General features: G+C 50.9%; 1 protein-coding gene across 2 annotated transcripts in view; it reads right to left on the reverse strand.

Annotated features, from left to right (window-relative positions):
- Positions 1-2,916: 2,916 nt before the first annotated feature.
- Positions 2,917-27,875, reverse strand: part of Rims4 (regulating synaptic membrane exocytosis 4) — a 55,146-nt gene continuing 30,187 nt past the window's right edge. Inside the window, exons 2-6 of one of the 2 annotated variants that reach the window (XM_021155762.2) lie at positions 19,259-19,397; positions 6,169-6,281; positions 5,830-5,931; positions 5,242-5,381; positions 2,917-4,557 (exon numbers count right to left, since the gene is read on the reverse strand). In XM_021155762.2, the coding sequence (XP_021011421.1) occupies positions 4,339-4,557; positions 5,242-5,381; positions 5,830-5,931; positions 6,169-6,281; positions 19,259-19,397 (713 nt within the window). In that variant the 3' untranslated portion in view covers positions 2,917-4,338. The remainder of the gene's footprint in view (positions 4,558-5,241; positions 5,382-5,829; positions 5,932-6,168; positions 6,282-19,258; positions 19,398-27,875) is intronic. The other variant, XM_029469739.1, reaches the window with a different exon arrangement.

The raw sequence follows: 27,875 nt of genomic DNA on the forward strand, positions 1-27,875 counted from the left end.
ATCTTAGCATCCTAGAGAGCTCACCACTTAAAAGACCAGTATCCTTTATCTTCCCAGGTAGAACTGTCCCGGTGTAAAGCAAGAGCAAAACCAGGGTAGAAAAGCCAAAAACTTTAATTTCCAACATGAGCTATGTGGTCATGAATACAATGCCATGTGACCCGCTCCAACTCAGACACATCCCAAACCCTCCCTCCCTGGAGGACCAGGCTGTTCCTGCTCCCCAAGAGGACACAGGGAAAGGTGGGTAGATGAAGGGAGGCTCCCAGCCCAAGGACTCTGAGGTCCCATCTTCCTGTCACCTTGCAGGATGGCACAAAGGACTGAGAGGTAACACCTATTTCTACTTCCAGCCTCCCACCCAGCCCACACAGGCTCTCTTGCTGAAAGGAAAAAAAAAAAAAAAAAAAAAAAAACTCTTGAGGCTTGCTAGGCAAGCCTATAGAAACTCTCTGTCCACTAAGGTCCTGTTCTGCAGACACAGGTCCTCTTGGAGGGCCAAGAGAGCCATTGCAGGGGACAGGAAAGGGGTCTAAGGCTCTGGGCCTGGTGTAGCACTCGCTGTTGCTCAATAAATAAATGCAGGTGACCTTGCCTGGTGCAACAGCTCTGCCTTGGGAGAGTGTGGGAGCCCCTGTGCTGTTTCCGGACCCCAAACTGCTGGAACCCGGTGGTGAATCACATGTGAACTACTTAACCGCCTCTGCTACATGCTTGCACGCCTGTGCTGTGAACCACCAGAGAACAAGCTGGCGCTCTCAAAGTCAGAACTTAAGCAAACGTGTCTCTCTCTCTCTCTCTCTCTCTCTCTCTCTCTCTCTCTCTCTCTCATTGGACATCCTCCGTTCCCTCCTGAAAACAAGGCTGACAATACAGGAATCCCTTTGCTTGCTATTCGGGGTTCTTATGGGGGTCAGAGTAAAATCACGGGGGACACGCTGTGGGAGGTGCTTGGGAAGGGGTTGCTATCGCCTCTGAAGGTTAGAGAGGACTCCCCTGAGCCCCCCACTCTACAAACCCAGGAAGGAGCTTGTTTGTTGGCAGCCCACTCCCAGCTGGACCTGAAGAGGTGATGACCCAGCCTAAAACCCTTCCGCTCATGATCCCTGGAGAGATTGCCCAGGAGACCCCATACAACCTGGCACCCCTCCCTGCAACCACCCTCTTCTCCCAACTCAAGCCCAGAAGAGAGCCAAGCAGGGCAGGGCCACCTGGGCCTAGCGGCTGGAAATAATGATGGTGGCCAACCTGCCCTTGAGCAGTGGTCTCCCAGCTTTGTCCCCCAGTGCATGTTGCTGAGAGGCCTTAGCCAAAACACTTCCTGCTGTGGCCCGAGTTTCCTAACCTCTCAGATGAGCTACAGCTTGTCCTGACAGAACTGGGAGCCACCAGGAGGCTCCAAAGAAAAGCAGCAGAAAGGATGAGAAATGGCTGTCCCCTTCATCCTTCCCTGACTCTGGCTCAGCATGAGACATGAAGGGGACCCCTAGGCGGAAATGCCACCAGACATACCAAGGACCCCACGGTGGGTCTCCTCACGCAGGGCCTTAGTATGCTTTTTTTAAAAAAAAAATGCAAATGGACTAAAAATCCACAGGCCCTTCCCTTCAGAACGCAGAGGCATTCTGGGTGAGGAAAATGGAGATGGCCCCTTTACATGGCAGTCCTATACATGACCTTTGTCCAGAGGGGGGAAAAAAAGAAACACCCTTAGAGACACAGCACCAGAAAGGGCCCCCAACTCTACCCCCTCTGCTCCTTTCCTGATGGCAGAGTTTGAGTTGACAGAGGGTCAGACAGCAGTGGGAACAGGCCGGGCTTGTTGGTCCCCGAAGCTAAGGATGAAAATCACTCTCTGCCCCGAGTCCTTTGGTGAGGACAGAAATGGCTCCCGCACCCAGCGGTCACAGCCCCTTGGAAGTGGGGCACACGCTTACAATGGTACAAAGAAATGGGGCTCCAGCCCCTCACTCTACCCCTCCAGGAGGTGAGCGAGATTTCACAGAACAAACAAGAAAGTCACTGAGGGGTCTCACTGACCACCTCAGGGTGTTATTGCTTTGGAGTCAGTGCTCCTTGGTGCTATCATGCTCCTCCCTCTCTCTCTCTCTCTCTCTCTCTCTCTCTCTCTCTCTCTCTCTCTCTCTNCTCTCTCTCTCTCTCTCTCTCTCTCTCTCTCTCTCTCTCTCTCTCTCTCAAATTAGAGCTGAGTCTCTCCCCCCTGGTCGTGACAGCCAGGCTCTATCCCACCCTGAACAACCACAGCAGTGACAGCTGGAGAGGGAAGGTGCCCTCCTGGCTGAAAATATTCCAAACAGCGCGTAATAACCTAACAGCGAGGATATCACACTGTTGAAAAAAATGGGGTGATGGCTAACTGTGGGCCTCAAAAAGGAGCCCATCAAGAGCCCTGCTCCCTTGTTCAGGAGGCCTGCCCATCCATAGTCCCAAAGACACTCTGAAGACCAATTGGAGAAGAGGGTCCTGTCCACAGCCCCTTCCCTGTGTAGTGTCAACAGCTGCATGTGGAGGTGACAGAACTGGATAGAACCCTAAAGGGCACTCCGGGCTTAGCCAGCCTGGGAATGGGAGAATTTCCAAGTAGAAGGAATTCCTTGATAGATGAACCAGGAACCAGGTGGGACTCAACAGAGTCCTGGCATCCTTGGTGGGAAATGACACCCTCTAATGGAGTCCAGGCCCCTCTGCAAGGCCCAGCAACCCTCGGGAATGCTGAGGGTGTGACACCAGAGTGCTGAGTGTGATGGACAGTTAGGGCTACGACCCTAGAAGGGAGGAGAGAGGAAGGCAGGGAGAAGGCGGAAGGGCTGGCCTCCAGGGAGCCAGGCAGCCCAGCCCAGCCCAGCCCAGCCCAGCCCAGCCCAGCCCAGCCCAGCCCAGCCCAGCCCAGCGAGAGTCTTCTGGAATGTACTGGGGTCTCCCTCTCCTCACAGCCCGGGGCTTGAAAAAAAAGACTACATCTGAGCTAACAGGCCTCAGGCGTGAACACTAACTACCCAGCTAACCTGGACTACACCCTACACAGCAGGGACTAGTGAGGAGGACTGGCAGGCTGCTGGGCGCCTCCCAGGAGGGGTGATAGAAATGTGCTTCTATAGGGGCCTGACTGTGTCCTCCCTCGCATGCAAAAGGGCTCCCGCAGGCCCCAGGGAGGGCCACAGGAAGGCAGCTGCCCAGGTCTCCTTGGAGCCTCTAAACATACACTTACAGCTCTGCATCCCTCCTCCTGGAATGCCATCTCTCCTTGAGCCAAGGTGATGAGGCTGGGCAGTGGCTTCTGCCCTTGGTACAGGATAGTTTATTTAAAGACTAAAATGTGTGCGGCTCTAATGCCTCTCCAAGACCCTGGCCCAGAGGCAGAGGATAACAAGATGACCTTTGATCTCATCCAACAAGGAGGGGGTCTCCTGTTTGGAAAACCCTGACCTTGGTGCCACTTAGACCTCATTCCAGCTTTCTTCAATGCTCCGCTCCTACTACCCTCGATTCACTGGAGAGTTGTTCCCTGTGTGCAAGGTTCTGGAAACTCAGGTCCCCACAGTCCTCCACCATATATCACAGATGACAATGTCCTTTCCAGTCCACCAAGAGCTCCAGACCAGCTTGTTGCAATCCCATGGAGCAAGGACCCCTGGGGATCCTGCCAAGCCTCAGGTACCTCCTCCTTCCCTTTGGTCTCTGCTGGCTCCCAATTCCTAGAGCTTCCAGCAGAGGGACAGGTAGGAGGGGATGGATGGATGGACTCAGACAGGCTGCGGCAAAGCTCCTTCCACGGGCAGGCAGAGGGAGACCCATACTCCCCTTCAAGTGGGGAGCTCTGGGTACCCCCCTCAGGAGCTGGCTCCGGATCCTTGCAAACTGCCCCATCAGCTCTGGGACAGGAGTAGCTGCCGGAACCCAGTGCCGCAGGAAAGACACTTGCTGGTAATTGGCACCATGGAGATGGCCGGCTTGGTTCTGGACTTGGCTCTGGGCAGCGAGCTTCCAAGGAGGCAAAAGAGGGATAGGTGGGGTGGGGTAGGGTAGAAGAGTGGTTTGCTCTGCCACCTCAGTCCTTCTCTGATTGTAGCCGCATCCACCAGGTCAAAACCGGCCAAGTCAAAAGTGTAGCCAACCCACTGGGAAAGGGAAGGTCTCAGGGGTAGGAGGTGAAGGAGTGAGGAGGGGCCCAAGGGGGGCAGGTCTCCCCATTCTGCTTCCCCGCTGTGGGGGAAGAACCCCATCCTCCAATGTCCAATGAGCCCCTGGGCCTGGGGTCCCAGGTCAGGGCTGGGTGGTCTCCAGGCCATCTCGGGGAGCCCCTCCCCATCCCCGGCATTAAGATCGCTCGCCACAGGGCCCCACGGTGCTCTCGAGGGACAGCTGGGATGCCTGCCGAAGCAGCGGACCTGTGGCTGGGTCCACCATGGAGGAGGTGGGGAAGAGCTTGTACCAGCCCACGGCCAGGGTGGTCAAGTCCAGTTCCTCCAGCAGGACTCGAGCCACGCCCATGAACTGCTTCCGCTCCATCCGCCCGTAGTTTCCCCACACGATTACCTGCAGGACAAAAACCACAGCTGGTTTCGTCTTGCAACTGAGCTGGGCAGGGCTGCCACATGACCCCTTTCCCTGCTACCCCCGCAGGGGACCTTGGAACCCCAGATGAAACATTTTTATAAAGTAGAGATAACAGCGCACTGTTAGCTGCTATTCTTGTTCCGACCAATCTTTCTCTGTAGCTCTTTCCCATCTCCTGGTCAGCATCCTCTCGGAGCTGGCCCATGAATCTGGGGCTGCAGGCTCCTCATTGGCTGCCCTGTATCTCATCTTTTAATTCTGTCCTCCTCTATGACAGCGGGCTGAGACATCTCTCCAGCCTCCTTAGGCTGGAGTGAGTGAGTTTGTGTGTGTGCATGTGTGCATATGTGTGTGTGTGTGCATACATGCATGGAGTGTGCATGAGATGGCATCTGAAAGGGAGGTGGGGTGTGTCAGGGGACAAATTTTGGGAGTTAGTTCATCCTTTCTCCCATGTGTTCCAGGGATGAAACAGCCAAGACTCAAGAGGGACCAAACCCATGGCGACACAAGAAGTTGCAGGTGGGAGTTAGCTCCAGTGCTTCAATTCCCCTGGGTAAGGCCCTTGAGAGTCCCTGCCCCCAAGGAACACCCCTCTGCACACACAAGCACACACACACACACACACGCACACGCACACGCACACACACAGGAACCCCTTACCTGCAGGACTTTGCCCTGGGGACTCTCAGGAAACAGAAGCACCTGGTTGTACAACGGGTCCAGTGACTTGCGGGCCACTTTGGTTTTCTTCTTGGCAATGCAGACACCATTCTCCAGCAGATAGGCCTTGATATAGGCAGCTAGGAACAGAGGGCAGAAGGCAAGGTTCTAGGCTGCTCCTTCAAATTGCGGGTATGAGGTGTAACAGAGAAAGGTCAATCACCGACTTCTGGGGACCAGAGAACCCCCAGGAGTATGGGGAGGGCCACGGGGCAAATGGGTATAGGGTGGCTAGCATGCGTAGCCATGTCTGGGTAGGTACCATGTGAGGTCTCAGCTGGGTAAGCCTCTTTTAGTCTTTACTGCCTTCCCTTCCCTTAGCTCACTGTTTCTTCCCTCAGTCCACCATACTACCCAACACATTCATTTGCTAACCTCCCCACAAATGCTCTCTGGGCCCCACTGTGTGCCAAGTTCTCTACTAGGTAACAGGGTCTAATGAAAAACAAGAAAGATGTCTCTCTCTCTCCCTCTAAGCATTTTAGTTCACCGGGCCACACCAGATTTCTCTCTCAGACGTCCCCACACCTGGCAGTGTCTTCGAGCCTGGCTTAGCAGTCAGTCCCCGGGCCTGGATGATGTCCACCTCCAGCTGACCATTCCGCTCCTGCAAGCCAATCTCCACATCCCCTGAAAGAGAGAAGGCTAGCAAGTGGCTCCGATGCTCCAGCAGGGCCTTGCTGTCTCTGGGCATCCACTCTCAGCCCAAACAAGAGCACATCATGTCCTGTAACTGCAGCTTGGACTCCTGAGGGGCAGGCACCATGGAGGGCTGGACCATGGGACTCAGGCTCCAAGCCAGGTGCTTAGAGCATGGCGTCAATGGGCAAGGGTAAGGAAGGAGGGCACAGGGCTTCAAATACTTACCCATGGGTGTGGTAGCCAGGGTCTGGCGGCCCACAAACTGTGCTGGCCCCATGCTCCCCAGGAAGTCACTGAACTGGGCATCTGAAGCTAGACAAACTCCTCCATAGTTAAGACTGCAAGAAGAAAAGGATATGATGATGTTTTTGTTTGTTTGGTTGGTTTGGCTTTTCAAGACAGAGTTTCTCTGTGTAGCCCTAGATGACGTGGAACTCACTCTGTGGACCAGGCTGGCCTCGAACTCAGAGATCTACCTGCCTCTGTCTCCCAGGCACTGGGATTAAAAGTGTGCACCACCGTGCCCAGCCTCTATGGTGGTCTTCATGCCTATATACCACGCATGCTGCCTTAACCAGCCAGGGTGGCTGGAGGAACATGGCAGATGGTTTTGGCAGGCGCTGATGCAAAAGGCTTAGTGCCTTGAGACTCCAAGTGTGGTCCAGGGATCCGCAGCATCAGACACATCTGGAACTGGTTAGAAGCACATCTCACCTGATACCTCCGCCCAGCTGCTGAACCAGAATCAGCAATTTAATGTGAGACCCACTCCAGACAAGGCTGAGACAACCGATGCCCTGCACGGCAGCCTCGGATGCCAACTGGTGCTGCGGCTGTCTGGCTTCCTGACTGGTGGTGGGTGCCCTCACAAAGAGCCTGTAGATTCTCCTGCCTCCTGGGTCAGGGCTACTCAGGGCTTCTCTCCACCTTGAGAGGCAAAAAGCTCAGACAACAGCTTCCCTTCCTGTGTAAGCAATGGGCAGGGCCACAGCAGGCACAGCCCACCTCGTCCATTACCACAGGCTTCCTACTGCCCCCTAGGTCCTCCAACCCCCAGTAGCAGGGTCGCTTTAGAAGAGGGGTGGCCTCGTAGGATGCACAGACTGAGACTCAGCTTTTAAGTTGCAACTCTAAGAAGCAGACTTAGAAAAATAGTAACAAAAACCAGGATTGTCCTGACCAGAAAACAAGCAAACAAGAAACCATATAAAGCCAGGGCCTAGAGAGCAGAAAGAGCCTGGTAAGGACTGAGTGAGCTGACATCTAGGGTTCCCTCATGAGCTGGGATGTTCAAGGACCACGGAAAACCCCAGATAGGCTCAGGGCATCTGAAAATAGCAGGGCTTGCACCACCCTCCTTAGTAGGTGGAGCCAAGGAAAGGGCCTGATGCTCTGAAGCTGCCTGGGTGCCTTTTCAAGTAATCCTGGGACAGTCTCCGAGGCCCCGAATGTCCCTTCACACCCCAGATACTAAAGTTGCATGTACATTTGAGAAAAAGACCCATGGAGGAAATGGAATTGGTAAAAGAGAAACGATGACTAAGGAGCAGGTAACCACCACGGTCAGAAGTTGGAAGACACTGGAGTGATGGATGATGCCTATGGACCAACAGCTCTCCCTGATGGTCTCAGGAGCACAGTGTTAACAGTCAGCAGGAATGGTACTACCGCATTGATAACCCTGCAAGAATACAGGCATTTCAGCCAGCCGGCACGATTCAGCCAGTTACCAAATGGCTTGTAGCACATCCCTGGCACTTTCCTGAACACAGACGACATCAGGGAACAAGGCAATGATTTTTGCCCTCATAGAGACATAACAAGAAATAGTATCAGTGAGCTGGAGAGATAGCTCAGTGGTTAAGAGTGCCGGCTGTTCACACAAGGATCCAGGTTTGATTCCTAGCACCATGTGGTGGCTCCCAGCTGTCTGAAACTCCAGTTTCTGAGGCTCTGATGTCCTCTTCTGACCTCTGTGGGCACCAGGCAGGCACACACACACACACACACACACACACAGTGCACATACCTTTGTCTAGACAAAACATGAATACACATAAGTAAAGAAAAACCAACCATATCTAAAAATAATACCAATTATAAACCATGAAAGAAGGTGGCAAATGCTATGGAAAGAGAACAGTGGAAGGTGTGGGATGCTGTAAACTAAACAGTGGGTTCAGTGTCTGTGCTTTCTCTCCCTTATTAAGCCAGTTGTCCTTTGGTACCCATGATGGATTTATTCCAGCTCCAGAAGCCCCAGAGATAACACAATGCACAGATGCTCAAGTCCTTTCTATAAGATGGATGGACTGATAGTGTCTGCATAGACCTATGCATGGCCCCTCATGTACTTTAAATCATGGATAGACTGCATAAGACACATGCCATTGCACATGATAATAGTTGTCACACTCTGTTGTTTACGAATAATGACATAGAAACTTCATACACGTGGGTACAGATATGATAGCTGCAGAGAAAACATGAACAAGCCAAACGATGCTCACACACTGGGAACACCGGGATGAGGGTCCCAAGAAAAGGCAGATGCACATTTGTGCACCATGCCGCGAGTGTCTTTACATTACATCATTACAGCAATTGGCATGTGGCAAGTTCAGATTTTAGTTTTTGAAACTTTCTGTAATGCTCTTTCAAAGCGTTTTCAGTCAAAGCTGGTTCAGTCCACAGATGCAACTCATGGATACCAAGGGCAGATGTAGCTCGGCTGTTTTAGCCGTTTACACAAATTCTCTCTACATGTTCTCTCTCTGTGTCTAGGACATAGATAGAACCTTCTGGAAATCCCTGAACCACACGAGACTGAACCACATGAGACTAACCCGAAAACGGGGGTCAGACTCAGAGCAAATGAACAATCCTTACTACGAGTCACCAAAGGTCTAAGAGGTACGGGTATAAATTCATTTGAGCCTTGAAGTCCTTGGTCCAGATTACTCACGGCCCCATCTGATCGATGAGCTGGAGAGAGCAGTAACTACTCAAGCCATGCAGGCAAAGTCTGGCTAACTCTGTCCACCCAGCATGCACCTCTGCACTCTCAGCTGCCCTCTCTCACATAAGCCAAACAGTCTGAGGGTATCTCTTGTGGCTATGGCAACGCTTTATGCTTATATGCAGGGCAGGAGGGAAGGAGCTAAGGGCTAACCCCTTCCATCTCGCCCCAAAGACAACATCCAACTGATGACAACTGGGAGTGGCTTGCAGCTGGGGTGTCTTGATCAGGTGTTGGCTGCCTGTGGGGAGAAGGGCCACAGGCATGAGCCCTGCCCTGTATTAGCACCCCCTTCCTATCAGATTTCTTCTTGCTCCCAGTGTTGAGTTCTGGGGTGGCCTCCTATTCCAGCTGAGTCTTTGGGTCAGCTTCAGAAAGAGAGGCAGCCTGGCACTGAAGCCAGGCAGGTAAATTCCTGGAGCTATTATAGTCATTCATCAGAAATATATATACACACACATACACACACACACATATACACCCATAAAGAATATACATATGTATAAAGTATATATGTGTAATATATATATATATATATATATATATATATAAGTATATATATACTTTATATATATATAAAGAAAGTACAAACAAGGGCTGGAGAGATGGCTCAGCAGGTAAGAGCACTGACTGCTCTTCCAAAGGTCTTGAGTTCAAATCCCAGCAACCACATGATGGCTCACAACCATCTGTAATGAGATCTGACACCCTCTTCTAGAGTGTCTGAAGACAGCTACAGTGTACTTATTTATAATAATAAATAAATGTTTAGGCCAGAATGAGCAGGGCCAGAGTAAGCCGGGTTGACTGGAGTGAACAGAGGTCCTAAATTCAATTCCCAGCAACCACATGATGGCTCACAACCATCTGTACAGCTACAATGTACTCATATACATAAAATAAATAAACCTTTTTTAAAAAGTACAAACAAAACAAAACACACACTTAAATGTCTAGAGACTAAAGTGTGTCTTTGCCATTTCTTCCAAAACTGGTGCCTGAGTTGCTCACCCTGAGACTGACACTAGAGCCACAGCTGAGATGTGAGCTTTGCTCTGTGACCCTGGGTCTCCCCACCCTACCTTCCCAGCACTCTGAAGGATCCAAGATCTATTCTAAAAGAAGAATGTGGGCTCTAAAACAGAGACAGAGAAGTAGTGTGGCCTTGTGGGTTCAGAGGCATGGAAGGAGCCCAGCCCCCAAGCAGCACCAGGCCTTTGCAAGCCAAAATTGAAAGTTTCCTCTAACATCCTCATCGCCTGCTCCTTGATTCCTGGTGGAGTGCAGGCAGACAATGGGGAATTGGCAGGCCTGGTAATTAGCGGTAATTGTTTCTAATATCTGGGCGGCTGCCTGATTTCCCATCCCAGGGTGCCTCACTGGCTGCCAAGGCACCAAGCTGCCACCCTGAGCTAGCAGAAACAGCATCCATGGGGCAAGAGGCACAGTGTGCCTGGCCTCCACTGGCTAGAGGGGCAACTCTGCGAGAGGCCAGGCTCCACCTTGGGATTTTCCCTGCAGGTGTGGAGAAGGCCAACTAATCAATCAGATGTGAAGGCAGGGAGAAGGCCGACTAATCAATCAGATGTATGCGTCACCGGCCCACCTGCTTGTGGTGTGACTCCCAGCAAATCTCTACACTTCCGTTAGTGATCTTAAGGAGATAACTCTGCCTTGTGCACAGTGTACCTGTGCCTCGTCAGCTGCAAATGTTTCTGGGCTCTGCGTGGGATCTGTTAGCAAAGGGACGTGGGAGCGCTTGCTGACCGGAGGGTGCTACACACATATTTGCACAGAATAGTCCTTGTATATAACAGGAGCTCAGTAAATGCTTCCTGCCAAACTCCCAAGCCACTGGGGTAAAGGGCAGCCATGGAGATGTGTGGCACAGGCCCCGGGAACTGATCTCATGTTGTCAGGCTTGGCTGCAAGTGACTTCACGCACTGAGCTGTCTTTCCAGCCTCTGGGGATTTTCATTTCGCTGGGCTACAATTTCCTCAAGTATCAAGTGAGAATGAAGAGTGCCTGTCTTGCTGAATTGCTGGGGAGCCGTGGCTAGGATAGCACAGGTCTATACAGAGATGCTCCTAAACCGATCATAGCAAGGACGCCATGGCTGCCAGCCCCTCCTGCCCAGCCCAGCCCAGTTTCCTCCACTTCCGGCAGAACAGCATCTGGGTGCCTGGGTCCAAGCACAGGCCGTGGGGGTGGGGGAAGGCGGCAGGGCAGGAGCCACACAGGCAGAGGCAGAGCCTCGAAACAGGGTTTTTACCCATTGTTCCGCTAGCCTTTTATTTTGTTTTAATGGTGAAATGAGATTTCCTGCAACTCAAATTCTATTAGTTTTGTTTGTGGAGGGCATTCCATTTGTCTTTTATTATTAACCTTCGGGCTCAGCCTGGACCCTGTGTTCTTGGTGGTTAAAGAAGTAATTGGGTAATTTACAGGTTTGGCTCTGTTCTCTTTTCCAGTTGGATCACCCGACTTAATGGCATCAAAGATTAAAAGGCCGTGCGGCCTCGTGGCAATTACAGGCTGTGGTTCTAAAGGGTTCTGGAAGTCCATTCTCCTGCTCATTCACTCACCGCCCCCTGCCGACTCCACGCGTGGCCATCCACCCAGTCACCTCCCCACAGACTCCCCTCACCTAAAGCACAGCAATTCTGCTATAAGGCAAATGTGCAGTCCTATAAATAACTGAAGAGAAAAAAATCCTGCAGTAAGGATCACAGGTTATGAAGAAAATGGGGCAGGGGCACATAGAAAGGTGTATGTGGGAAGAGAAGGAACCCAGTAAATATGGTATACAGCTTAATATACTTTAAATGGTGGAGAAGGGCTTAAGTATTACAGTAAATACGGTACTTCACCTTGACAGAGCTGAAGATGGCTGACTACCTGGAAAGGATCGCCTTCTGTGATTTGTTGGGTAGTAATGCGGGCTGAGACCAGGTGGAGAAACAGTAGCAGAGCTGACCTAATACCTGGATAACCGAGGCGGCCTCAGTTAATGGGAATGTGCAAATTGCTTGGTGAAAATTGCTTTCTGCATTCACCTTGCATTGCTCATGGACAAAACCCCAGCTGACCAAGCACATACAGGATCCACCTGAAGCTCGCATTGTTCCCCAATACTTCAACTGTGTTGAAACAAATCCCAGTTTTTCAAAACCAGCACAGTAGCAGGACTTACCACAGGCTGGGAGACGCTCTGTCACATGATCTAGACGCCAACTCTCTAGTCAAGTCTTTCCCAAGCCTGCCTCTCCCTGAGACTAGGGCTCCTCCATGGAGCCAAGGATCTGCTGTTTATCAATAGCTTGTCATGAGCCAAGCCTGATGATATTTACTGACCAATGTTAACTCATTTAATCCAACACCTTTGTAAAATGTAGTCACTGTCTGTTTTAGAGAAGGGGAAAGCAAGACACAAAGTAACAGTAATCCAACCAAGACCACTTGGCTACAAAGTAGCTCATCTGGACTTGAACCCCAGCTGTCTGGCCCCAGTCCAACTTCTTAACCATTAGAAGACACAGCTGACACCCGTCATGTCCAGGGTATTAATTCCCAGATTCTTCCTGGATATCAGACCTCGTGTGTGCTCAACTCTCTTAAATAAGATCGTATATTCACATATAAGCTAAGCGCATTCTCCTGTAGACTTTAAATCATGTCGATAATGCTAATAATGTCAAGCACTATGTAAATTCTATGCAAATGCCCAGTCTTGCTATCTAGTTTGGAAGGAAATGACAAGAAGACACATAAGCAAGGAGGACATCTTCAGCATAGACACCACTTTTCATCTAAATATTTTTTCCATGGCTGTCTGTACCCATGGCTGTGGAGGCCTCAGGCAGGAAAGGCTAATGTCCCCATGTCCCCGAAGCAGAGCATGGGGATCTATAGTTCGAACTCTGGGGTCAGGCAGGCCTGGGTTCGCACCCTGCCTCCACTGCTCACTAGGTACGGAGATCCATGGTTCATCTTTCTTTCTAGCAAAACAGGAAGAAATAACTCTGAGTATTAAATGAGGTAAATACGTGAGGGTAGAGCCTGCCACAACCAAACACTCCGCAAAGCCTGGTGCTTACAGAACAGGAGAAAACCAAGCTCCTTCCTCTTAGCCCACGGTCACACTGTCCACTAGTCACGATGACTCTGCCGAGCAGCACAGGTAGGAGGACAGAGAGGGAATTCTTGCTCTCTGCTGATCTCCTGGGCCTTTTGTGATCAGGCAACCCTGAGCTTGGGTTGCAATGACCCTGTATGAGTTCACAAGCTACTTTGCCTGGCTGTGGGCAGAGTGACCCAGACACCTCAGGACAACAACAGACAGAGAGAAGCAGCTGGGACTGGAAGGCAGCTCTGGGAGTTACTAGGTTGAGAGGATGCTACATCCCTGGCTTTTATGAGATGAAAGAGACAGGCAGGACAGAAAGGAGTGGAATGTGTAGCTGCTTCTGTCCTACATACCTAGTCATCAAAATCTGAGCACACCAACTGTGGACCAGCTGGGCACTGAACTCTGTTTAATGGGGCAGACAGATACATGGGCAACAATGATAGTAGGCAGTAGAGAGTGCTGTGGCTGGAGAGGCCAGGGATGTGCAAGCTGCTGATGTAGCCAGAGAAATGGTAGGCTTGTGAGCCACTCCACTTTTCCTGCCTATGCCCAGAGCAGACATTATTAATCAACTGCAGCACTCTGACCGGGCCTGAATTTGGCTCCATAATCCTCCTTGACACAGCACTCGTGGGAGTCACTACCAATTAACTGGCATTGGCATATGAGCTGAAGTAACATGCTAATTATTCACTGAGATCTGGGGGGTGTGAGTCAGGGGTTGCAGAGGAACACGGATAGGAGTGCAGTAGGGGAGCCATGGATGCTGAGACATGCGCCTGGAAGGCTCAGGGAGGTGGGCTGAGAGAGGCTGGGAGAGAACAGCAGGATGACTATAGAGTCTAGACCAAAAGTGAGACTTGCAGGAGTCCAGGCAAGAGCAATGGGCACCTCAGCTAAGGTCCCCCGTGGATGGGAATGGGAGAAATGGATGGTTCAAGAGACAATTAAAATGGGCACATCACTGTGGATTAGGGAAGGAATATAAGAGAGGGTCTCTGCTGAAGTAGCTGGAAGGTCGGGGTCCTGAGCACTCAGAGGGGTAAGCTCTGCTGAGCTATCTGCCATTCCAAAGGCGATCCCCTATGTGCTTCTGCCCATGTTTCCTGAACCCTAAAGAATTTCCCTATCCCCTCAACCACACACATACCAGCACCCACACTTACATATTCACACATACACACACATATACACCTATACCACATACACACATGTATACACACATACCTAGACACACACACACACACAGTGAGGAGTCCTGCTGAGAGGTAGCAGGAGACTGCCCCATGCTGGCTACCAGGCTGCCCTTCAGGACTGAGCTGCCCATGGGGGAAGTCGGCATCACACAGCACACACACCGAACTCCTCCCTTGTCCAGTCTCTTACACTGTTTTCCAGAATCAGGTCTCAAGTAAACCCCTTCCAACTGAATTCACAGGTGAGGCCTGAGACCCTTGGTTCTGAGAAAACCCAAAGCGAGGTAGACAGGCAGGCAGGAAGCAGCTTAGGACTGGAGGCAGGAGTGGTGTGTGTGTGTGTGTGTGTGTGTGTGTGTGTGTGTGTGTGTATGCCTGTGTTATAGGTATGTGTGTCTAGGTATGTGTGTTTAGATGTGTTTATGTGGTATAGGTGTGTGTGTGTGTGTGTGTCTGTGTGTGCTATCCTCAGGGCCCTTGACCTCTAGCCTGTGCCCTTTGTCTGAGTGAGATGACCCTGCTCTGCCTTTAGCCCCTCCATCCTTAACAAGCAAATCTCCAATTTGGGATGCGTCAGAAAGGGGACTTATAACAGGAAGTTCTTTCCAAGCTCCAGAGGAAAACACATGGGATGTAGAGGAGGAAGATGGAGGGACTTTTTGTCTGTGGTGGCCTTGCTGGCTTCCCAATCCACCAGCATCATCTGCCTCTAGAAATATTCATGCATGCAACAATGTAACGAGAGAAGGGGGTGAGTGTAATTGGGCAGATGCCTGCATGTGAATCTCAGCTTGGCTGCTGTCTGGCCCTGTGACCTTGGGCAAACTACCCCCTGGCATTTTCTCATCTGTAAGTGGGGCTATTAGCATTCATCCCACCATCCCGCTGTTGTGGGGGATTAAATGAGTCAACACAGGTCTAAAGCCCTTGGCACAGTGTCTGCACAAAGCTCTCGACAACATTCACATGGCTGCTATGGCCATTAAGCCAGGGCGTCCTGACAGTGTGCACACAGACCAGCTGGGAATCTTGGTGTCATGGATTCTGACTATAGTTGTGGTCAGAAGTTATGTATTTCTAACAGGCATCCAGAGTCGTCGTCTGCTGCTGCTGCTGCTGCTGCTGCTGCTGCTGCTGCTGCTGCTGTTGATGATGTTGGCCTGCAGTTCATACTTTGAATAGCAAGGGATGAAGCCACCGTCCACTGGGATTTTGTCACCTGCAGCCCACAGCATACTCACTGACAGAAGTCTAAGCTGTTAGTATTTCTGTATCTTGAGAGCAGCTGGGATCATAGCTTGGCCACTATCTTCATACCTGCCTTTTGTATCTGTTTCTGGAGAGCCCTGTGGTGTCAGGACACATAATTTCCACAGTGGCCAGCCCAGCTGTCTGGCATACTACAGATGTCTAATCACACATGTTCACACAGAACCCTACATGGGCGGGCCCTTTGCCTGTAGATGCCTGTGCTCAGTGACCCACCCCAGCAGTGCCAGGGCCAGCAGCTTCTCGAGTGAGGCTGGCTCCCTGTGAGCATCTGGGAGGCTGGCATGATACCAAGGGGTGGGAGGAGGGGAGGGCACTCACACCCCTTCCTGTTTCAGAGCCTGGCATCTGGGTTCAACCAGCTCTCTGAATACCTAAGGAACAGAAGAAGATGGCCACGGTTGAATCGTCCCCTGTCCCCTCTTCATCCAGGGGCGGGGTGAGCTGGCAGCACCTGGCCTCTGACAAGATCGAACCCCTTCTACGTCTCTAGAGGCTGTTCATTCTGGGGTGGCCAAGTAGGCTGCTGATGCCACCAAAACCACCAAGCCCCTCCACCTCTCTCCTTTCAGACTCAGCAGATGGCATATTAGTGTAGTCATGTACTGCTTATTTTCTGCCCCCCCCCCTTGCTGGAACCAGTATCTTCCAGACCTTTGATCCTTCTTCAGATTGGCTCAGCCTCCCCAAACTTTTAATGGCCACTAAGAGCCAATGCCTGCTGGGCCCTCACTCGTGCTCTGAAGACTGGTTTGTATCTGGGATGGCTCACCCTATCTGCTAGGAGGCAATTGACCCGAAACAGCAAATCCCACAGCTCACGGTGGCTGGGTTAACAATGAACAGCACTGACAGTGAACACCATCCGTGCTAGCCATGTGCTGGCCACCACTCTAGGTGCTTCTCATACATTACTCACCCTCAGTACTGCTCTCTGCACTGCCCCCTCTACCTACCCCCTTTCTACCATGGAGAAACTGGGCTCAGAGACGAGGTAACTCTGCCAAAGCTGCATGGCTGCTGAGAAGCATCACCCAGAGCCCAGGGCTGCCTAACCGCTGAGTCTGTTTGACCCTGTCTATAATACAGTTGGACTCTCTGGTCCCTGGAAGCATATTCAAGCAAACAAGCCCCGAGCCCCGAGCTCCAAACCCAGGAGCAGGCAGAGCCTCTTTCCTTCATCCTAACATCCTCTTACTATGCTTCCCCTGTGGGAGTCCTGTGATAGGCTGAGCTCTCCTTTTCTCTTCTGTGAGGTAGGACCGCAGCTTTGATGTGCCTGCTACCATCTACAGCACCACACTGCTTCCCGCGGACCTGGCTCGTTTAATCTCCTGAGCCCTACATAATGTCTTCTGGGCTAGAGATCACATTCATCCAAGGACAGACACCCAACATGGCAGTACAAGACTGGGCCTCAGGCCTCCTGGGGGGACTGGCACCTGAGAGAAGGAAGGGCATTGCTCCTAGGTGTCCAGATCTCTTCCTCCAAGCCCAGCCATGTGGTTATAAAAACGCAGGCCATTTCCCCTCCTCTTCCCCTCCAGTTTCTCCTTCTCTCTCTTCTGCTGTCCACCCCTCTTCCCTCCCACAGGAAAGTGTCCCTGGAAGTGGGCGGAATAGAAGCTCTGCCAACTCCAGGCCCATTCATAAGGGCTGAGCTGCCCGGTATGGGAGGGGTGAGGGTGGGGTGAGGGGACAAGGCTTTTAGCCAGCAGGAGCCCAGCTGAGAGGCAGGGCATAGATGAAGGGCAGAGGCTGAGCCCCATTCCACCCCATGTTGGCTGGAGTCTGCACCAAGTCCACAGCGGAGAGGGGTAAGCCACTGAGCCAGTGCAATCCAGCAGAGCCCTCTGTGAAGACGAAATGCTGTTGTTTCCTGCCTTACTCAACACAGCTGCCACGAACCACGTGCTGCCACCAGCACTTGAATACACTTCGCATCACGGGAGCAGGATGGTTTATTTTACATTTCGGCTCCTTTACATCTGCATAGCCATGTGCAGCAGACGCCTAGACAGACAGACAGACAGCACAGACCTGAACTTTCCCAAGCCTCAGATTCCTCATGTGTAAGGACAGGGAATGTGACACACCAGGGCCCTTCACAGCCTCAGGACAGTTGGAAAGGTGAAGCAATGTGGTAGTATAGAGTGAATTCCAACTTGGAGTCAGAACTCCTGAGCTCCAGGTAGGAGCGGCTCTGCGGCCACCGCAAGCTCCGGAGCCCCTGGGCACCTGCGATCTCAGTATGGAGTTTTTTTGATTCTTTGTCAGGGTCGGCTAAGGATGGGTACGAGGGGAATCTGAGAAGAGTAGGTTTGTGTGACTGTGAGACTCTGTGTGTGTGTGTGTGTGTGTGTGTGTGTGTGTGTGTGTGTNTGTGTGTGTGTGTGTGTGTGTGTGTGTGTGTGTGTGTGTCTGTGTCTGTCTGTCTGTCCATCAGAGGAGGCAAACCCCCAGACTTCCTAAGGCTCCCATGTGTGTGAAAGGCCCCTAGCCTAGATGGGTTCCTCCAGAAGGCTGGAAAGCTGACTTCCTCCCAGACACACTGATTGGGTGGCTGGGACAAAGAACTCTGCCACCTGTATTCTGTAACACATCCCCAGATCCTGGTGTGCAGTCCTGAAGGCAAACCCTGGCGAGGGTCTCAAGACTTGACACACATGAGCCTTTATCAAGCCCTGGTTCGTACTTTTACAACCCAACTGGGACTTAAGAAACTAAAGAAAAGGAAATAATAAGGATGTCCTGCCGAACCACAGTGACTCCTTTCCCTGGGTAATCTACCAGCACTGGTATACAGCAGGTGCCAAGCACTGTCCTCTGTTCTTTCTACTCAGGATTACACAGATTGCAAATACTTTATCCTCATAATGTCTGTGTCTTAGGTTGGTTTTCCTCGTGCTCCTGTGTCACAAGCAACTTAAGGGAGAAGAGTGGACTTCAGCTCATGGTTCAAGAGTACAGACCACCACAGCAGGAAGTCACGTGGTGTCCACCGTCAGAAAGCACAGGGCCATGGCTGCCAATGATCAGCTAGCTTTCTCTCTCTCTCTCCCCTTTCAGTCAGGGTCTTACTATATAGCCTTGGCCGTCCTGGAACTCTGCAGACCAGGCTGGCCTCAAACTCATAGAAATCTTCCTGCCACTGCCTCCCAAGTGCTGTGACTAACGGTGTGTGCTAGCATGCCCAGCCTTAGCTGTCGCCTTTTGAATGGAGTACATGACCTACACCCAAGGAAGGGCACTGCCCACTTTGAGTGTGGGTCTTCCCAATTCAATGAACCCAACGGATATGACCCTGACAGGCAGCCCAGAGACTAAATGACTCCTTATAGACATGCCTGGAGGCCTGTCTCCTAGGTGATCCTATATCCTGTTAAATTGACAGCTAACATGAACTGTCACAAGCCCAAGGTGGTTGATGTTATCCCTTCCTTTTGCAGATGGGGAAATAGATTCAAGGATGTCCCCTGTTCATGGTCACACAGCTCTAAAATGGTAGGGATTATGAAGCATAAAACCTAGGCTCACTGGTTTCTTCTGAAGGCCCTGGAGGCTTAGGCAAAAACCCACCAGCCCAAGGAACCCAGCCCAAGGAACCAGGGTTCTTGCGGGGGCGGGGGGCTCGCTCAACCCTCTTTCCCCCACTGATTGGGGACAGGAAGGCTTCAGGGAGGTGCAGAAGCCATACTTACTTGCCCTCCGAGCCATAGCTGTTCATGCTGTCCTCGATGGACTCATGGCTGGCTTGGCGGAGCGTCCGGCTGGGCATCTCCACGGCCAGTCCCGTCTCTGTGCTTCTCTGGATGGCTCCCTTCAGCCTCCGGCTGTCTGCTGTTGAGCATGGGGGCCAAGAGAGGTGGGGTGAGACAGGCGGTGGGGGTTGGGGGGAAGGGACAGAGAACGAAGTTGTCTGGTTAGTGCTTCAGCAGCTGAGGGCAGTGACACATCAGCCCTAGCCGGGCCCACCAATGTCCTTGATCCCTCTGGCTCACCTGTGCCCACTCTCCCTGGGGGACAAGGCGCTCTTCACAGCCACCCAGCCAGCACACAGCACTGTCTCCAGCTTTGTTAACTGCTCGGCATCTTTACACATTTTCTCCCCTGCAGTTTTCTCCAAACACCCCTTGCTCTCTACTGATAGCATCTTAAGCACCTACTATGGGCCATATTCTTTCAGTTGCTCCTCAGGGTTCAGGCCAGGGCTTCTCCATGCCAGGGTGACTGTGGGTGGCATCCTACCATGTCGCCACTAGATGCCTAGTAGCATCCCTGTGCCAACCAAAATGTCTGCAGACACTGCCAACCATCCCCTAGAGAACAGATTCACCCTTACTGGTAACCACTAAGATCACTGGTTTTAAAGGCACATAGCTGACTCAAATCCTGAATGCATCTCCCATTAGCTAAAAAGCACAGGAAGTGCTCAGCCTTCCAGGGCCTCTGTTTGTTTATCTGTAAAACGGGAGTGCTGCAGGGTTGTTATCAGACAAAACTGCCTTTGAGCTTGGCATTCCTTCCCATCATGCCTTTCCTGTCCAACCACTCACTCCTTTGCCTCCATCTTGTGATACAACACTCTCTCACAGAAGGCCTCCTGTGAATTCCCATCAGCCCCTCCACAGCCAGCCTTTTCTCTATTTCTTCCTGGTGCTGACCATGCAATGTGGTACTGGTGTTGGCTTTCCATGGGCCGGCTTCCACAAAGGTGTGTTCACCAATGGGAGCCTCTGAGCCAGGAACTGTGGTGAGTTCATTTGGGGGCTCTTCAACTGATGACTGCTGGATAAACCACAGTGTCCCAAGTACCCCTTGAAGCTGAGGTTTCTATCAGTACCCCTCCTAGATGTGGAAGGCAACGGTACACAAGGCAGGGACTGGCTCACAGCGCCGGTGAGGAGAAGCTGGAATACACCAGGTGGACCACTCCACCTCCAGCCCCCTCTGCTGGCGGCTTCCCAGTACTATGATGGCAGCATGGTCTCTAAACCCTGGGAGTCTCACATACACATGTGGTGAACTATCAGAGTTGTGTATGTTTGCCAAAGCGTGTGCTCACATGTCCCTGTCTCCTAGGAGACACACGTGAATATACACACATGAACCAAGGAATCTAAATGTCTATGACTGTGTTTCCACCTGTGGCTAGCTGCCATCTGTGGGTCTGAGAGCAACTAGGCGGTGCGTGTCTGTCATCTGAGTGTCTGTGTGTGTTGGATGTGTGTCGGGGAGTAATTGGGTACACCAGATGTGCATCCGTGAGAAGTCCACGCCCACTCACGGAGGAAAGCACACTGAGGGGAGCCAGCAAGATGCATTTCTCTGCGTGTCACCTGGTGTCTATGAACGTGCAACGGAAGTGTGTTCCTGTCTGTCTGCATTCATTTCTTTTTCCTAACCAGCACCCACATTTCCACTTCTGTGTTCCCCCATTCATATTAGGTACAGAGATAGGGACAGGCTCAGACACACATTCAGAAACACATCCATGTAGACGTGTGCAGTCGTGCACAGGAACAAGCAATCCTTCCCTGAGGCTGCAGACCCAGGGCTGCAGACATGGTTCAGACACCTTCCCAGGTACCTGACCTCCCATCCCTGAACACTGTGCACTGTCTCCATGTCACTGTCACAGACTGACACAGAGTCTGGCATGGCAAACAGCTCAGTCTCCAGGGCTGAGGAGGCCGATGTGTATCTCATGTTGGTGACAGCCCGTAGCCTTCAAGGAACCTCACACTCAGGCTCCTGGGCCTCGTGCCAGCTGGACTTAGCACACAGGGAGCCTGGCTCTTTAGGATGGCCCAGGCGATGGCCTCGAAGACAAGACTGCTCGCTTGTGGAGATGTGAAGGCTTAATGCCACCAGGTCTGGCACACAGTAGGTGCTACTCAGAAGTGGCTACAGCCACTGCAGAGAGAGGATGACACCTCCCAGTTTAGCCTCTCTAGCTGTCTGGTTGATGTTTGCACGACCACGCTGCATTCTCCCACCTAAAGACTCTCTGTGTGTCTGAGCACACCAGGAACACTCACCATCTAACCTCAGCTACCCAGCCCTCTTCAGTCACCTCTTGTCGACGATGTCTCGGGCTCTTACTCTCTGGGAGAAAACACTCCTCCTCTTCTAGGAGGAAGATCAACATGCAGAAGAGACATCTTCCAGTCTAATCCCGAGAAAGATCGCATCAGTACGGCGAGCTATACAGCCAGAGAGTTGGGGGAGCTCCTAAGGTCACTATAGGGTCAGAGATGTATCCCCTCCATAGATAATGAGGACAAAAGTGTCACTAAGTGACAGACTAATCATGGAGGAGGCTTTCCAGAGGTGGTAGACACTGGGCCAAGGACTGTCACCATCAGACACAATTCCCATCGTGGGGCTCAGAGCTCGTGTTCTGTAATCTCTGGGTATCCAAAGTGAAAGTGACTACCCTCAAGGCTGGCCACCTAATGTATAATAAACTGAATGTGGATGTCCCATTTCTTCACTACACTGCATTGTTCACTAGGCAACAGTCCTTGCAGGTGCAAGATGTAGTGACCACAGCCAAGGTGGTCAACAGAGATAGGGACTAGCTTAGGACAACGATTCCTTTACCCCTTGAGGCAGAGTTACCCACTCCCTCTTTCTTTCACATCCTTGACAGTGAGTTCTACTGGATCTGGTCATAGCCTTTGCTGTTCACAGCCCTACTGGCTTTTACACGCATTAGGCCCTTACCATCCATGCACCCTTGGGAGAAAATCTCATATCTCTATCTCTCTCTCTCCCTCCCTCCCTCCCTCCCTCCCCCTCCCCCTCTCCCTCTCTCCCTCTCTCTCTCCCTCTCTCCCTCCTATTGGTGGTTCATCACTCACCCCCAACATCAGAGCCACCCTACACACAAATGAGCCCTACACTCCAGTCACAGCCTCTAGGCCTATATTTATTGCTACTGCACCAATCACCACCTGGAAGAGAAGCAGGCTCCTTGGGCTTACCACACCAAATACTATTGGCTTTCTTTTCCCAATAAGCCTTCAATCCATGTCCCACCCAGACTCATAGCCTCCCAGGAGCACGGAGCTTTTTCTCTCCTTTACTGTATCCCAGGTCTTGCAAAAGTCTTTGTTCCCTTGGTTCACACATTTCCCTTCTTGTCCATCTTCACAGCCAAGCACCCTGGCTACCTCAAGCTTGAACTCTAAATGGCTTCTGAGCCACTTCCAACCCACCACCCACAAGCCATTAACAGAGTGAACTAAGACTTCGGACTGAAGCATTCCACTCTTGGCCATTCGTCCTACCCAGGCAATCGCAGAAGAACACAGAGCGATGCACCGAGGGGCTCCCCACTGTACTGTTCACATCAATGAGATGCTGGAGTTAACTGCCCTTCGATGAAGGACCAGTTAATTAAATAACACATCACCACAATAAAAGACCATGCAACTGCTGAAAAGACTCAGTCCGAGTCTGCAGTGACACAAACTGGCTCCCTCAGCACACTGGGAAGTTAAAAAAGCAGGTTGCAGGCAATATGCAAAACATGGTGCCATTTCTGTAAAGCTATAGATAGCTGTGTGTATGCGCGTGCACAAGTGTGTATGTATGTGTGTGTACATTCACTTCGCGTGCATGTCTGTGTGCCTGTGGGGGTTGGGGGGAGAAGAGAGAACAGTTCATCTCTATTCTTATTCATATGAACAGAAAAATCTAGAAAGATACTAACTAAAAAGCCAATGGTGAGTAACTGTGGGGTGGGGTTGTTAGAAGGAGTGTGGCCAAGACCATTTTTTATAACTTTTTAATCTAAGAATAAGTGCACAGACTGTAAGTGTGGAGCCTGGTGACTTTTTACAAACCAGGGAAGATTGTATAATCAGCATAGATTTAGACAAACAAACAAGCAGTAAGTGCCACTAGGACCCTGAGGGGCCCAGCTGCCCCCATCACCTGTCGTTTGCAGGGGCAGCCACCACACCAGTCTCTGATGGAAGCAGTTAGTCTTGCCTGGTTCTCACTGTTATGTAAGGCGTGAGTCCTCTCTGGTGAGAAGAGGCTGCTTGTTTCCACCTTTGAGATCCATCCTACTTGTTTACGCACTGTCTGGGTGGTCCCTCCACACAGTTTGTTTACGCACAGTCTGGGTGGTGGTGGGCTTTTGCTGGCTTTTTCTCAAGTTTGAGGCTATGAAGGGATGGCGTGCTGTGGCTGGTTTAGCGGAAGGCTCTGGGGGAGTCTGCACCTGTGTCCTCTGGAACTGTACCTGAGAGTGGAGCAGCTGGGTCACAGGGTAGATGTCTGTTCTGCTTTCGCTGACTCTGCCAAATAGTGTCACCGATTTAGACTCTATCTAGCACACTGGGGAGGAGATTTTCTTTCTTTCTTGTGTGCTTATTTGTCATTTGGAATTTTTTTAATTAGTTAAATGCATTAAGTCCACAATATAAATGGAACTGAAATACAAATAAATTCGCAAATAGATCACAGCTCTAACCACGCCATGACCTTACTTCAAGCCTTAGAATGGCTCTTCCTGTCCTGACAAATTAAATGTAATCACTGTGTCAGAGATGCCACTGGTTCTGTCCAGATCAGTCCCCACACAGCCTCCCCTCTCCTCCTAGCCTGGCTGGGCAGCTCACACTGTTTGTTCATCCTCAGAACTCTCCCATCTTCGTTCCTTCTCCTTGCTTCCCCCCCTCCCTCACATCCACCGACCTTCTAAACATCCTCTAGAGTCTATCCTTAAATGACACCTATACTAGGCACTCGGTAACCCAGACTGTCACAGACTGGGAGTAACAGCACACAATTCTTAGAAGTACTGTGAGCATTCCATGTCACAGGTTACAGTGTGGCCCAGCCAGGACCATCCAGGACCTCACAGCAGCAGGGCCCCCTGCAACGTGCACAAGACTGGCATTGATGACAGCCAATAGTAGACTGGGAAGGGTCCAACGGCGCTCTGATCCTCCCCACAGAACTATTGGCTACTGATGGGTTCTGAGAGGGGAGCACACATTTTTTTTCCAGTTGTGTACCCAGGGATGAGCCCGCCATGCTCCAATGGACAGTTCTACACTCATGGTCACACAGATTGCTCAGGTTAAACTCAGTAGGCTACACAAACATGCACACAGGTAAGATGTGGGTATAAAAATGGTCTGATGGAGAGGAGTGGGGGTAACAGATATGGAGAGGGAAATAGCAGCAATCAGAAATGTACTGTGTGTGTGTGTGTGTGTGTGTGTGTGTGTGTGTGTGTGTGTGTATGTGTGTGAAACTGTCAAAGAACAAATTCAATAAAAGATTAAAAGAAACGTAATAGGTTATGCAATAATGTAATAGGATTTCATTCTCTGGACATTCTAGTGACGCAAGCCAGAACACAGCAAAGGTGGCTGTCACCAGTGTATTATCACCATGTCAGTGCCATCGACCCACTTGATTCTCACAATGACCTTGACAGAGTCACCACTCCACTTTACCCAGGAAGAGAGTGGGGACGGAAAAGTGACTACCATTGGGTGTGGCAGTGCCAGGACTTGGGATGTGCAGGCAGGAGAAATGCAAATTTGTGGTTGGCCTGGGCTACAGGGCAAGTCTTTGTACCCAAAAGTGACATTCCGAAGGACACACAGATATCCACAGATGCTCAGGGCAGAGCTAATGCCAAGTGCAGGTCTTTCTGATTCCCATGCCAGGTGTTTCTGTCTCTGTCTCTCTGTCTCTCTCCTCTCTCCCTATCTCTCCCTCCCTCCCCCCACTTCTGTGTGTATGTGTATGGTACACATGGAAATCAGAGGAGTCAGTTCTCTACTTCCACCATGTGGGGTGTGGGTCTTGTCAGCAAGCACCTCTCCTGGCTGAACCACCCTGCCAGCACCCTCCTACAGTCCTTTTCTTTAGTTAGGATGTAGTTTTTGTTATTTTTAATGATATGTAGGTATGTGCCTGTGCGTGTGGGTATATGCACATGAATGCCGGTGCCAGCAGAGGCCAGAAGCATCAGACTCCCCTAGAGCTGGAGTTATCAGGTGCTGGAAACCAAAGCCTGGTCCCCTGGAGGAGCAGCCAGTGCCATCCATCTCTCCAGCCCCCAAGGTAGATTGTTTAATGAACCACTAAAATAGATTCACTGATCTCTACCACAGAGGTCAAAGCCATCTCTTCCAAGGAGACTTTTCCTAACCAGCTCTTGAGCTGACCCCTGGTCTCCACCTCCACTGGAGCATAGGTTCTGTGCACATTGGAGCAGGGGCATGCCCACCCTGTGTAGACAGTGTGAGATCAGTCCTCATTTGCTTCCACTTAGCACTAAGGACACCACCCAGCTGCCCACAACACTAAACTTGTGTTTCACTAGATTGGGGTAGAGACATGTCCCCAAGAAAACTGCATGTCTCCAGCAAAGATAGCAAGGGAATATTACTCAAGTTGCTCATACCCAAACAGGAACGGCCTAACGCATCTTTTTCTAAGAGCATTTTCAAAGAGCAGGAAAATAATAATGACAAATTATGAGAGCAGACACAATTATTTTTAGCTGTTACCCTGTTCTGTGCACTATTAGACACGTAATTCAATCCACAATGCCTCTGAGAGGCAAGCGTTATAGCCTAATTTTACAACAAAGAAGCAGGCTTGGAGTCATTTGGTAATGTATCCAGACATATATCAGACAAGCTAGATCGAGCGTGAAACCAGGATCAGAGCTGGAACAGACCCTGCATCCTCAGCCACTGGAGGCTTCAGGAGGAGGACGGAGGTGGGGGTTGAGGGGTGGCAAGCTACTCCTCACCTGGGCATTTCAGTGCAGGCAAATGTGGCCATCTTTGTTTTCTACAGAGAGCCTGACACAGAGAGGTTATTACATGACTTGTCTCAAGTCCCCAGGTCCTCCGTCCCTAACCACCACTCATCCCACAATGAGTGTCTAATCCTATCTCTGTAAGGGTCCACAGTAGGCCCACATAGCAGCCTATGAATCCCAAGGTACAAAAGAGCTCTGGGTGACTCAGGTAATTAAAGCCAGGATGAGAGAGACATCAAGCCCTAGCACATTGCTGCCTTTTCTGATGGCAATACCTCCTCTGGGGCTGACTTATCCCTGGCCTTGTTATCCCCAGTGGCTTTAGCTTCCCCTGCCTTACTTGGCTGAGCTTTCAAATCCACCTGAAAATTGAAGGCTGAAACCTTCCGTGGGGTCCCAAGTACTAACAGTACTTGGCTGTGTCTCCAAGGACAGGCCAAGCAATCACAAAACTTCCATGAAGATCCTTACCACCCCATCTTCAACCTAGAGCTATCAGAAGCTGTCTTCCCTTGAAGCCAAGTTAGACTCCGTTTGAAGTGAACATAATGACTTTCCAGACCAATACCTTCTCAGTTCAGAGGACAACTAGGGCTCCAGGAGGGGCCTGTATCAGCGGCCATGTCTGTGATGTCTGGCAGTCAAGCTCCCTGTTGTGTGGGTTCTCAGGTGCTCACTGAGCTATCGACAGCATCTTCAGGACACGGCGGTGTCTGCATTGACAACCTGGTTGCCTGAGTCCTTTACCCTGGTTCTCTCCATATCACTGGACGTGTGATTTTGAGTAAGTTGCCCCATTCGGTTGTCCCTGTGGCCCCCGCAGCCGTGCATGGCTGATTACATCTGTAATCCCAGCACTCTGGGGGTTGAAGTAGGAAAATGAGAGTTCAAGGCCAACCTGAGTAATAAAGTGAGATTGTACAACAAAGGGGAGTGGGAACTGGAAGTGTGGTTGAAGTTCTGAGTTTGACCCCGTCACTAAAACACACACACACACACACACACTCTTATACACATACACATAGACACACATATGCACACATACACATAGACACACATATGCACACATACATACACATACACTCACACATACATACACACATATGCATACATACATACATACACCTACACTCACACATACATACACACACATACACACACTCACACACATATGCATACACACATATATACACACATACCCTCACACACATATACATACACATATATACACATATACGCATGAGTTCACACATACACACACAGAACTTAAAAATATCTCACTGAACATTTTTCTCTTTTATGACAAATGTTGTGTCCACTACAAAACTGTCCTTTCCCACCAGCTTCCCCCTATGGCCTGTATGAGCTTTCTATAGAACACACCATCTCTTTGATTAGAAACTTTTGAGACACCCCACAGCTTACAGAATACATTCAAGGCTCTAACACACTGCTTTTCTGACCTGGTCCTAATTTACAACCCCAGCCTCATGCTGCTGATCCATTCCCCT

The sequence above is a fragment of the Mus caroli genome, chromosome 2 (genome assembly GCF_900094665.2).
Source record: "Mus caroli chromosome 2, CAROLI_EIJ_v1.1, whole genome shotgun sequence".
Taxonomy (NCBI): Eukaryota; Metazoa; Chordata; class Mammalia; order Rodentia; family Muridae; genus Mus; species Mus caroli.